This window comes from Eptatretus burgeri, chromosome 9 (genome assembly GCF_056783735.1).
Source record: "Eptatretus burgeri isolate ZD-2024b chromosome 9, Ebu_testis_v1, whole genome shotgun sequence".
Classification (NCBI taxonomy): domain Eukaryota; kingdom Metazoa; phylum Chordata; class Myxini; order Myxiniformes; family Myxinidae; genus Eptatretus; species Eptatretus burgeri.
This window is the reverse complement of record NC_140969.1, coordinates 38,128,235-38,141,966: the sequence shown is the minus strand read 5'-3', so window position 1 is coordinate 38,141,966 and position 13,732 is coordinate 38,128,235. Positions and strand designations below refer to the sequence as shown.

At 45.6% G+C, this 13,732-nt stretch overlaps 1 protein-coding gene across 9 annotated transcripts in view; it reads left to right on the top strand.

Moving 5' to 3' along the window:
* Positions 1 to 13,732, top strand: part of PHAF1 (phagophore assembly factor 1) — a 75,389-nt gene that overhangs the window by 26,939 nt on the left and 34,718 nt on the right. For 6 of the 9 annotated variants that reach the window (XM_085894787.1, XM_085894786.1, XM_085894785.1 and 3 more), the window contains 6 exons: positions 169 to 249; positions 4,411 to 4,493; positions 4,977 to 5,020; positions 5,129 to 5,175; positions 5,361 to 5,419; positions 5,531 to 5,603. In XM_085894787.1, the coding sequence (XP_085750913.1) occupies positions 169 to 249; positions 4,411 to 4,493; positions 4,977 to 5,020; positions 5,129 to 5,175; positions 5,361 to 5,419; positions 5,531 to 5,603 (387 nt within the window). Of the gene's footprint in view, positions 1 to 168; positions 250 to 4,410; positions 4,494 to 4,976; positions 5,021 to 5,128; positions 5,176 to 5,360; positions 5,420 to 5,530; positions 5,604 to 5,902; positions 8,602 to 13,732 lie in introns of those variants that run through there. The other 3 variants (XR_015061578.1, XR_015061577.1, XM_085894789.1) reach the window with 2 other exon arrangements.

Sequence of the window (13,732 nt, the reverse complement as noted above, 5' to 3'; positions counted from 1 at the left end):
TTTAATTTTTGGAGGTACCTGTTAACTTTTTCACATTAATTATCATTGGTAGTTTTACTGTGAAATGTACATAAAAGCAAGAGCTTAGGACACAGGGGTGGGGTCTTGCCAAAACAGGTTTGGCTGCTTCTGGGTTCATTTCCAATCCGTGCATTCGTTTTCTTTCAGATGCGGATCCATTCCGCATTACCGCACAAGCAGAAATCTCGGTGCAATGACTACTTTTACAACTTCTTCACACTGGGCGTGGTAAGTCCACCATGCGTTTGCGTTGCAATTTATACGAATCATTTGTACATAGTGTCAAAATGCTGGGTGAACGGGATGCTGAAACAAAAGGAAAATGTTCGGAAATTCCCGATACACCGTTGAAATGTTATCACATGTGGACAAGTACAACCTACCCGAGATGCCAGATTTTTCTTTTCAGTATTTTTCTGCACTCCTCCAATGTTATTTAAGTATCAATAGTTTTTAAATCCTTTCCTCAAAACACCGGCCATGGCCATGCAAACCACTGGCGTTATCGGAAAAGCCATCCGTGTTTGGCCCCGCCAAAAGGCTTTTGTTCATTTGTTGATGGGATGTGGACGATGATAATTTAACAATTGGTGGTAAGCCTTTTCTTGAAACAACTGCAGTACTGGTAGAGATAGTTTGCCTGCAACTACTTCAAAGGGCATTTCAGGATTTATATCAGGAAGGAGCAGTGATTGTACGTCAAAGTGAGGATATTGTGCAATTTAGAAGTGGAACTTAAAAGTGGTGCAATTTCCAGCATCAAATCACTTGTGGTTCTTAATGGTCCAAAGAGAAAATAGGGTGGGTGATCGATCAGGGAAAGTGATTTGCTCCAGCTCAGTTATAGATGGCACGCAATACTTAACTGGATTGCTGATGAGGGCATTAATGTGCATTAGCATCGCCCATTCCCAAAGGGGTGAGAGAGGCTATTGTGCTCTGTCAATGTGTCAGTGAGCGTTTGCACGCAAATCTACTGTAATGTAGATCGATCATTCTCAGATTACTCTAATCTATATAGCCAAGCCAAACTTTGAGCATTGCTCAATGCTCATGTCTTCTTTGAGATTCTGATGAGCCATTTTCGTGAGCAGCTCCCTCATAGCTAGAGTCGAGCTTCTTAAGTAGTTTTAGATGCTCTCCATAGAGTGGTAAGTATTCTATCACACTCTAGCTGATAATTCTAAATAAGGGCGATCAAATGAGCCATTTGGCAGTGTCTTTGCCTGTCTCCCTCTTTTCGCCAAAATTGTACCAACATTGCTGGTCCAGTTAAGTTCCAACAGAGGTAATAGTGAGGTTCTGCATTCCTTTGCAACCCAACGTGATATTCTCAACTCTGAGAAACCATCAAAAGCTGAGTACCTGTTCTGGAAATGTCTCAACTGTTTTTGTCAATGTAATGCATGGACCATCTCCATTACTTTTTGTACATGTATGTTTGGTGTTGTCCAAACTGTATGCCATTTTAAAAAAGGCCTCTACCTCCACCACCAAAGGTGGACCTGTCTGTCTGGCTGGGAACAGGATATCTCAAAGTTGTGGACAGGTTGGGTTTGTGACGAGGAAGAATTGATTCGTTCTTAGTGAAGATTAGCATCCTATCAAATAATTAATTTTTAGCAGCGTCTCGCATAGCAAACGCTGCTCATAGAGTCCTTCTCCTTCTCCTCCTTCTCCTCCTCCTCCTCCTCCTCCTCCTCCTCCTCCTCTCTTGTATACAAGATCCGGATCTCATTAAATACTGTGACGTCCACGGGACTTTAACAGTCCCGCCAACGTAGAATGAGCCGAAACGATGGAGGCGATTTATTTGTTTATAACCCAAACATGGCGGTTCTAATCGCTCTACCGCAAACGGGACGAGGAAGGTGGCACGACTCACTTTTCACTGAGTTGATGATGTTTATTTGTTTTTATTATTACCAGAAATAACAAGACTCGGCAAGAAGAGGGATCCGGGGCGATTCGACGGGATGGTGTGGGATCGGGCGTGGGGAAAAACACAGACAATTCCAATGAATATACAGTTCTCAATCCCTCTAAGGCGCCAAGCACACGCGCACACACACACACACACACAAAACGTAGCTATCTCTGGTGGTCAGGCTGGACCGTGGTGTGGACGCAACTGTCCCTGGATCGGCGCCGGACGAGCCGGCCTTGCTCTCGCCGGTGGGGGGGGGGGGCAGGAGAAACCGCGGTGCTGTCGACCTCCTGGTCCTAGCCCAAGTCCGCCCACAGCCACCAGGGAACCAGCTCCCGCGCCAAGCCGCGAGCAGGAGAGGGAGGCAGGTCCGCCCGCCGCCCGACCCCGCACTCCGAGTCAGCAGAACCCCAGAGCCAACCGAGGTGAGGCACGAGGCTCGGCAAGGCTCCCAGACACGATCAAGAGCACGATCGACTCAGCACAGCAGCCAGGACGCTCTCTGCCGCCACAGCTTCCACACCAAAAAAACACGATCGTTCTGGTTGTAATCTTCTTCTTCTTCCTTTTCGACCCCGAACAGAACCTTTTTATCCTTCGCCCTCGTCACTCCCAATCGAGCCGTTTATTGGCCCACCGCCATCGCCTTCCGCCAATCGTGATCACGGGGCGGAGCCATCCGCTGCACTGTCCTGTGACGTCACGGCCAGTCTTCAGAGAATACCAAAAGGGGTTTACGCAGACACACTTACCCTATCCCGTGTCCCTATCTAATTACGTGACATTTATCATTTCCCCCTTGAAGAAATGAACATTTACTAGACAACTTATCACCACTGAATCGCTACTTATTACATCGAGATCCTGGTAAACTCGAACAGCATGGCATACCTAATTAAACATCCTAATTACCCTTTGAATGCATACCCCCCCCCCCTCAAACGTAACAATACTGAGCACATGTACACATCCTCACATAGAGAGTGCCTTTTGAGAGCGTCTATCATGAACTTTTAAATATATTCAGACATTTGCTTTAAAGTTTCGAAAAGTTCACGTTACTATTTAAAGATTATTCCATTTATCGTATTGTAATTTCGTAAATACATTATTTATTTGGTAAATACACAATATCGTAAATACATTATGACGCATTTCGCTATTGGCTTAATGAAGGCACGTGACAAAATATCGGAAGTTGTTTTTTTTTTTTAGCCGACAAAACCTTTAGGAAGCTGCTTGTGGACACATTTGTCCTTGTTCACCATTGAATGATAGGACCAAAACAACATATAGCACAATATCTCAAAAAGTTATGGACGGATTCGGATGAACCTTGATGGACGAGTTGGTTAGGTGACCAGAACAAGCATATTAAATTTTAGTTCAAGTCCGCACTGTGTATCCCTTTTGTATATCCCTCCACTTTTGTATCCCACTGATCCGGCCTATCAGTGGGATACAAAACGTAAACCAATCAGCTTGGCATCGGAATGTGCTGTACCGAGTGCCCTTATCGTTTGACAATGTATTCATGCATCTCGGTCCAGGTTTATTTACTGATGGTGGTGGCTATTCATTTTGTTCTTTGCATGATCCAATTCAGATTATTTTTGTTTTTTTACCTGAAAGCTTTGGTGGGGTTTTGTCAGGTATTTTATTTATTTATTTTAATGAGAAACCCTTAGAGATATTACTAGTATTCCTTTTTAGGTCATCTCTACCGAGATGACCTAATAAAGCCGGACCAAATGTCCGTCCGTCAACAAAAATTTATTTCTGATCTTGATGAAACTTAGTATGTGGGTAGAGGTCAATGAGTGTTGCACAACGATATAACTTTTGTCAGGGTCAAGGTCACGAGGTCACGCAAGTTATAAAAATCGCCATTTTCAAAACCTATCTCGTCTGCCATTCTACAAGATATTCGGTAACTGTTTATTGATTATGATAGTAAAAAATATTATCTTGTATCTAACCGGACAGATTTTTGAATTTCCATCCCGTTTGGCCGCCACGTAACCTGGAAGATGGTCAAAAACACCTCCCGGTACAAAAAACTTTTTACTTCTGATCTTGATGAAATTTGGTATGTAGGTAGAGGTCGATGAGTGATACCCAACGACATATTTCTTTCCCGGATTCGAGGTCAGGGTCAAGGTCACGAGATCACGAAAGTTGTCAGTCGCCATTTTCAAAACCTATCTAGTCTGTCATTTTAGGAGATATCTGGCAACGGTTCATCGATTATTATACAGATGACCGTCACCCCCACACGGGGGTAATTTTTTAATTTGCTTTCTTCTTCATAGCTATTTTTTTTGCTCAATGCCACGTTTGAAATTTTAATACGGGTTCATCTTGCTTCGGATGAATTGATAATATGCTTGATATGCCTACTGCCAATCTTTAAAATATGGTTAAAATAATAATTCTTTTGTAGACTGTTGATTTCTGCACAGGATATTCTTTTTGATGCCATCAGCCAACAGGCTAAGAAGTTTGTTCTACATACCAACTACCCGGGTCACTACAATTTCAACATGTGAGTTAAGAATTGCATTCCATCTCTGTTCCACATCAACATGTGATCATTCCTGTTCTTCTATACAGCATGAGGGGATGCAGTCAAAAAAAAAAAAACAAAATCGACATCTTTCAAAGCATCCAAAGCAAAGAAAATCAACTAAATTTCAAAATTCCTGCCTTCATGGATTTCAGGGGAAGTCATCGTTTTGGTGGTTCGCCTAAGCGTTTGAAATGAACTGGTTTTTGAATCTTGTCATTCATAGATTTGACCTCGGTGAGGCTGTAGAATTGCACAAAATGCTGAACTTGTGTAACATTGTCCACCATGATGTGCATTCAGCAAAAGATGAATATAGAGAATATAATTTCAACCAAAATGTCTTCACCTTGTACACAGGATGATTACCTGCATGGGTGTGCAGCGTTGTTGTAAACAAAATAGAATTTCACTTTTAAAAGGTACAAATCAATCGATTGTATGTAAATCCTTTTCTCTCAGGTATCATCGCTGTGACTTCAGGATCCCACTCATTCCCAGATGTGGTGAGATTGCCACACCTGCCTCTGCCAAATTACATTGCTCTGTGCAGGATATTTTGGGATGTTTATACCTTGTCTCAAGATTTTGAAAGACCACATTTGTCACCACAGAACTGGACAAAGACAAAGAACCTTTTGTCATCACTGCTTACACAAAGGTCAGCTACTAAATACTTCACACCCAGCCTTTCCAACACTTTAAAAACAAGTCCAGTTAGGCCTTCTAATCCATATTTAAGGAACTATCTGGAAATATGTTGCTAAGATGTGGGGACCCGAGCGTGTGAGCACCTGTCAGACATGTGAATATTTTTGGCCTAACTTGGCTGGTGCTGTGCTGCAGTGGGATGCAGTGCGGGAAGCGTTAGGACAACCCACTGACCATCCTGTCATCCTAAACAGGTGATGCAGGGGTTGTGTCTAAAAGTCACTTGAAACAACATGATGGGAAAGTGAACAAACAGTTGTGGCATCAGATAAGAATTTTGTTTTGTTGCCATGTCTGCCTCACAGGTCTTCATCGTCCAATAATACCAACCCATTTGGCTCTACTTTTTGCTATGGATTCCAGGGCATGATCTTTGAGGTAGGTTCTAAATGATCACACTAAACAGAATTAACCTGTCTTGACTTTGGTTTTGCTTTAGATCCAGTGAAACCCTTGATTTTTGCTCCAACAAAAGTTATTTTAGCATCGAGACTACTGGTATGTCTGCAGGACATTTTTAATGTTCACCGAGAATGACAAGATAGTGCAGAAATAGCACATTTTCCTTGACTATCTAGTGTAGGTTCAATTCAAAACCAGACTGCAGCACAGGAGCATTAGTTTAAACCTACAAAAAAAAATGTTAAGCTGATGGATTGATTTTAATTTTTTTCCAGGAAATTTGCTTTGATGTCTAATACCATGGAATTTAGTCCCCAAATATCCCACTTGAGGAAAACACAGAATCCAAGATGGTCACCGTCGCAAATATCAGGAAAACACAAAAAGAGGCACAACTTGGTTCTTCCTCGTCAGAGGAAGATGATTTTGGGGTCGAGACCCAGGTTTGGGGGTATGAGGCATTCAAATGAACGCTCAGAATTTTAATTTGAGGATGACATTGCAATATAATTTGGAAATTCAAACAAAATATCTCCAATGATGCCAGAAGCAGAAAATGGAATGTGTAACAACACCACTGGAAGGTGTAATCAAAATAAATCCACACACACACACCATAGATCAGCAGAATCGTTTTCAGAATCATCAATGGGACAGGCATCGATACATGTTTGTCCAATGCACGTAGAGCACATGGGGGTGCCGAATAGGCCATTTCTTCCCACAGCTTCACTTGCATCCGCATGATACCGTGTGCCGTACCCCATTGGGTGCCACTCTTCAGTGTCCACTGGAAACAGCATCCCATCTCTGAATTGCCATCCCCGTTCAGTGGGGGATAACTCGTTGCCTGACCATTGTTGCACTGTTAAGTACATGGTACTTTCAGCTGCTGAAATTGGAGGCAAGCTTTCCAGTTGGAACCTGGCTGAGGAGACAGGTTCTGCTGACTTGCCTCATGTTGTACTGTATGTAACAATGCTAATCGAGAGGTACACCAAATGGCTCCATACAACTTCAGGAGAAATAGCTCACCTGTGAACGCACCTTTGTGAGTCGAGCCCGGCTGAGAAAATGAATTCAGCACCCCCCCCTTCCCCCACCAAACATAGCCAATGCCCTCCTTCCCCATGTTATATGGGGCTTAAAACATGTTGCAACTGGTAATGGCACGTGTGAACGTGAGATGGACCTTGACTGTGGAATTGATGGATTGCTGAATTTCCTGAATGTTCTAGACAGATATTGCGTTAAGTCTGAAGAGCATCTGCAGGTCTGCTTGTGCAGTCAGCATGACCAACTGGCTGTGACCACAACAGGTCTGGTTTGATGTTCTCCTGCAGTTGTCATTGCAATTTGAGCATGAAGGTAATTAGCATCTGCAGTGCTCCGCTTGCCTGCCACACTATCACACTCAAATTGGTGAAGAGTTTAGTGATGAGCCTTTATTTGTTCTTGCCATTTGCCAAGAAAGCCTTTTGAGAGGTGGTCATTGTCATACAAAGCTCAAAGATGATGTCTGCAGAGGCATTCTGGGTGCCTCAGTGCACAATGTGCAACCATATCCATAGAAAAATGAACAAGGATTCAGGGCCATAATTGGAGAGGACATGTGCCACGTACATGCCATACACCTGGTCATGTGGCATCATTGAGCCAACGTACGCTCTGAAAAAGATGACCATCAAGGACGAATTGGGCATTCTGGGGAATTTCCAGATGAACATTCACCTTTGATTTTAAGATGTTTGTGAGAACACTTTTGGTGTTCTTGTGCATTAGTCCTTTGTCAAGTAGGGATGAAGGCTGCCTCCCAAACTCAAAGCGCAGGTACTCCTGCATCTTAGTTTTATGCTTGTTTACACGTCACAAGCATGAAAAGGAGGGTGTTGACCATTTCCTGTTCTGTGGTCCGATACTTGACTTTTTGCACCACTGATGGAGGTAAACTCTATCTTTACGCTTCAACTTGGTCAGCGTAATTGTGGCCTGTCATCACTTCTGCTGCTGCTATCCCGACTGCATAGGCTTTGTCTGCATTAACTGCCTTATTGACTATAACCCCATTATAGTTGGATACCAGGGCATCATGCTCCTATATGAGAAGGGAGAATGGACAAGAAGGCAAGTAACGAAAGTCCCTTAGTCTTTAGCATCTCGTACAGTGCTGCAGGCACACAGGTTGACATGCTGGTCAGATATATGACAAAACACCACAGAACTCCGAGCACATTGCAGATAGGTGCACAATGAAGTGTGGCATCGACCCATTTGGTCAGTGCTGTCAAATTCTCCAACCATGAGCCAGACCTCCAGATGTCTTCAACAATCGCACCAGTTCTTGTTCAATGGTCTGGACTGTAAAATATCCGCTCCAGAACTTTTCTGTTTGTCTGATAGTGAAGTAACCGAGCTCGGTTAACCAACGGGACTTGTTCTCCCCGAAGACCTCAGGTAACTTTCATATATTCATGGTAGAGATGAGCGGATTTCACGAAAGTGAGATGACGTGAAAATGTAGATCCCAATCTCCTGTGCGCTCTGCTTGAATGAAGGGCACTAGTTCTTCTTCTTCTTCTCCTTCTCCTTCTTCTTCTTCTTCTTCTCTCGTTAGGGGGTCGCCACAGCGGATCAACCATCTCCATTTCGCTCTATCCTCCACATCTTCCATTAACACTCCAACCACCCGCATGTCCGCCCTCACCGTATCCATGAACCTCTTCTTTGGCCTTCCCCTTCTCCTCCTGCCTGGCGGCTCCATCTTCAACATCCTTCTCCGGATATACTCCGCTTACCTCCTGTGCACATGTCCAAACCATCTCAATCTCGCCTCTCTCACTTTGTCTCCAAACTGTCCGACCTGCGCTGTCCCTCTAATATACTCATTTCTTATCCTATCCATCCTCGTCACTCCCAACGAGAATCGCAGCATCTTTAACTCTGCCACCTCCAGCTCCGCTTCCTGTCTTTTTGTTAGTGCCACCGCCTCCAAACCATACAACATAGCTGGTCTCACTACCGTCTTATATACTTTCCCCTTCACTCTTGCAGCTACCCTTCTGTCACAAATCACTCCTGCAACTCTTCTCCACCCACTCCATCCTGCCTGCACTCTCTTTTTCACTTCTCTCCCACACTCTCCGTTACTTTGGACAGTTGATCCCAAGTATTTAAACCAATCCACCTTCCCCACCTCAACTCCTTGCAACCGCACCATACCACCACCCTCCCTCTCATTTACGCACATGTACTCTGTCTTACTCCTACTGACTATCATTCCCCTTCTCTCCAGTGCGTACCTCCACCTATCAAGGCTCGCCTCAGCCTGCTCCCAACTCTCCCTACAGATCATGATGTCATCCGCGAACATCATAGTCCATGGAGACTCCAGTCTGATCTCGTCCGTCAACCTGTCCATCACCATTGCAAACAGGAAAGGCCTCAGAGTCGATCCTTGGTGCAATCCCACTTTTACCTTAAACCGGTCCGTCATTCCTACCGCACACCTCACCACTGTCACACTGTCCTCATACATATCCTGCACGATCCTCACATACTTCTCCACCACTCTCGACTTCCTCATACAATGCCACAACTCCTCTCTTGGCACCCTATCATAAGCTTTCTCGAAATCCACAAACACACAATGTAACACCTTCTGGCCTTCCCTATACTTCTCCATCAACATTCTCAAAGCAAACATCGCATCAGTGGTGCTCTTTCCTGGCAGAAACCCATATTGCTGCTCACAGATAGTCACCTCTCCTCTCAACTGAGCTTCCACTACTCTTCCCCACACCTTCATGGTGTGGCTTAACAACTTTATCCCTCTGTAATTTCCACAGCTCTGCACATCACCCTTATTCTTGAAAATCGGAACCAGTACACTTAATCTCCACTCCTCCGGCATCCTCTCACTTTCCAAGACTTTATTAAACAATCTGGTTAACAACCCCACTGCCATCTCTCCAAAGCACTTCCATGCCTCCACTGGTATGCCATCTGGGCCAACCGCCTTTCCACTTTTCATCTTCTTCATAGCAGTCCTCACTTCATCCTGACTGATCCACCCCACTTCCAGATTCTCATTCATTCATTATCTCTCTCTCTCTCTCTCTCTCTCTCTCTCTCTCTCTCTCTCTCTCTCTCTCTCTTTTTTTTTTTTTTCTTCATTCATCAGCTCCTCAAAGTACTCCATCCACCTTCTCAACACACTCTCCTCGCTCGTCAGCACATTCCCATTTGCGTCCTTTATCACCCGAACCTGCAGCACATCCTTCCCAGCTCGGTCCCTCTGTCTTGCCAATCGGTACAAATCCTTTTCCCCTTCTTTTGTCTCCAACTTCTCATACAGCTCGTCATATGCCTTTTCCTTGGCCTTTACCACCTCTCTTTTTGCCTTTCGCCGCCACTCCTTGTACTCCTGCCTACTTTCTTCATCTATCTGACTATTCCACTTCCTTTTCGCCAACGCCTTCTTCCTTATACTTTCCTGTACGTCCTCGTTCCACCACCAAGTCTCCTTATCTTCCTTTGTCCAGATGTCACACCAAGTGCCTTCCGAGCTATCTCCCTCACCACTTCTGCTGTCATTGCCCAATCATCCCACCAATATATACCACCATCCAACGCCTGTCTCACCTCCTCCCTAAGTTTCACGCAGCAGTCTTCCTCCTTCAGCTTCCACCATCTGGTCCTTGGTTCAGCCCTCACTCTCTTCCTCAACCTCACCTCTAAAGTCATCCTACAGACCACCAATCGATGCTGTCGAGCTACACTCTCCCCTGCCACCACCTTGCAGTCACTAATCTCTTTCAGGTTGCATCTCCTGATTAAGATGTAATCCACCTGTGTGCACTTTCCTCCACTCTTGTATGTCACCGTGTTCCTCCTTCTTCTTGAAATACGTATTTACCACTGCCATTTCCATTCTTTTTGCAAACTCTACCACCATTTGCCCTTCCACATTTCTCTTGTTGAAACCGTACCTACCCATCACCTCCTCATCCTCTTTATTCCCTTCCCCAACATGCCCATTGAAATCTGCTCCAATCACCACTCTTTCATCCTTGGATACACTCTCCACTGCTTCATCCAACTCACTCCAGAAATCTTCTTTATATTCCATCTCACACCCCATATGCGGTGCATCTGCACCGATGACATTCATCATCACCCCTTCAATTTCCAACTTCACACTCGTGACTCAGTCAGACACTCTCCTCACCTCCAATGCCCTCTTCACATAATCTTCCTTCAGGATTACCCCGACATCATTTCTCCTCCCATCCACACCATGGTAGAACAGTTTGAAACCACCTCCAATGCTCCTCGCCTTACTCCCCATCCACTTGGTCTCTTGTACACACAGTATGTCCACCTTTCTTCTCTCCATCATATCAGCCAACTCTCGCCCTTTGCCAGTCATCGTCCCAACATTCAGAGTTCCAACTCTCACCTGCACACTTCTACGATTCCCCCTCTCCCACTGTCTCCGGACTCGTCTTCCCTGTCTCCTTCTCCTCCTTCGCCCAGCAGGAGCACAATTTCCACTGGTACCCTGCTGACCACCGGTGGCGGTCGTTGGTAACCCAGCCTCGACCGATCCGGTATGGAAATTCGTTTTGTTGTCCGCATAATGATTTGGCATAGGTTTTTACGCCGGATGCCCTTCCTGACGCAACCCTGGTTGCCTCTTATGACACACAGGGATATGGTACACCTATTCTAACCACGGCATACACCGGGCCCAGTACAACTGGTACTCATTTCGCCGACCTCGGAAGGATGGCAGGCTGAGTCATCCCCCTGGTGTTTTCGACTTGGTTTTTATATATATATATATATATATATATATATATATATATATATATATATATATATATATATATATATATATATATATATATATATATATATATATATATATATATATATATATATATATATATATATATATATATATATATACATATATATATATATACATATATATATATATATATATATATATATATATATATATATATATATATATATATATATATATATAAACATTGTTGCGGATTCGCGCCCGCCCGCGTGCGAGCGGCCACGTAACTCGAATCGCGGCACGTCGCCCACCGGACGGACAATCCCGTCGTGACCCTCTGACTAACGCCGGGAACTAGTCACGGGTGGGCCTTTCGGCCTCACCACGATCGTGCCAATCGGCCCCCCGCGTGGGATAGGGTTGCTCGCCAAATTCGACCTACCTAAGTACCCACACGGAGGGTAGACCGGGCGATCGCACCTCGCCGCAGGTCGACTTCGGACACGGGCCACTTTAAGCGACCCGTTCCGTACTATCGGGATAACCGAGCGGTGTTATCGTCAACCCCGACGGTTCGATTAATTATCGGGCGTTTTAGCCCACGACCAACCCTTTACGTGAAGTAAGATGGAGATTCAATAGAGGAAAAGACGAAGCGAAACGGGAAAAACAGTTCAACATAAAGCACATTTATTTCGCGATGGCACACGGATAGCACACATATACAATTATACACCAAAAGCAAATGTAAAAGAAGAAACACCACAATAATGCACAAAAAGCAAATGTAAAAGTGAAACACAATGCAGATCTACCACTGACTACCGAGCACACGGCAACACTTATACAGTTTTACTTCACAGACGGCGCCGACAACACATATACTCAAAGCAAAAGAAAAAGGGACCACCCTCCACTATGAGAGGGCAGACGGGCCTGGGGCTGAGACCGCGTCGAGCCTACCCGTCTGGTGATGAGCCGCAAAATGGCGGTGGCGCCCCGACTCCGCGGGCCTCGCGGACAGTGTCTGGAATGGGGTGGGAACGGGGCCCCCTTCTCACACAATCTCAGCACGGGGGGAAACAGGAGGGGGTTGTTGATGCTCGGGGGGGATGAGGATATCTCGCTGGCTCGGGTCCCGCGACGAGCGTCTCCACCGCGACCTCGGTCGCGTTATCGGCCTCCCCTCTCCGCAGCTCCCCGACTCTGACACGAGCGCCCTCTCGACTGCCTTCGCCGCCGCCACCTCTCCAACTCTCCCACTCTCCACAGCTCCGTCCAACTGCTTTCTCCGACTCTTCTCTTCTCCACTCTCCTTGACTGACTCTTTCCAACTCCACTACTTCCCAACTCAACTAGTCTTTTTGGCGAGCGAACGCGGCCCTTTATAGCCCCCGGGGCTTCGCTCCTTCACCTTCGACCCTTTACCTCTGGCTGGCTCCCCATTGGACAGAGGAAAAGTGGGAGTGAATGCTTTTTGATCCGCGAATCTGCATATAGCGATTATACTCCGACACACCTGGAGGCGGGGCCAAACCGCCCCATGCTCGCTGATAGGACGGAACAGAAGTGGGCGTGAATCGTTTTTGATCCGATTTCTTCGGAAAGGCTGGTGTTTTTGCACCCGCTGCTCGGCGCGCGCCCTGCACGAGTCCAGGATCGGTGTCCACAAGCGGCGCGGGAATGGCGGTGATGCGATGGTTGCGAGAGCGAGATGTGACGGCAAGGGTCGTGGCTGTGGTTGTGAAGCGGTGTTGCGGTTGGTGGTTGTTGTGTGATGGCTGTTGAGACGTGGTTGGTGGTGGTAGTAATGGTAGTAATGGCGGCTGGTCCACAATAAAGATAGTAAAAGAAAAACGGCTATCTAGAAGGGTCGCAGCCCGAATGAATGACATTTATTCCCTCGAAACAACGGGTTTGGGCCTAACTACACATATACTTACAGAGATATCTCACCTAAGGGACCTGAATGGTGGTTTGCGAATTTCGTCAACCACAACAATATACATATATTAATTCAGTGCCCCAACGGGGCTTGAACTCAGGACCTTTTGGGTCCCAAGCCACTGCCCTAACCACTGTGCCAACACCAGGCTTTTGCCTGGAGTGCAGTCGCACTCACACATGCTTTGTATATTCTGTCCACAATCTCCCAGTGTGATTTTTTTCCCAGCTGTATCTGCCATCAGATAGTCTAAAATTTGAGTTAATTGTCAGACCACCTCCTCATTCAGCACAATACCGGTGAGAAGCATCTTGTGCACAGCATGAAGGCGATTGATATTCACCCCAC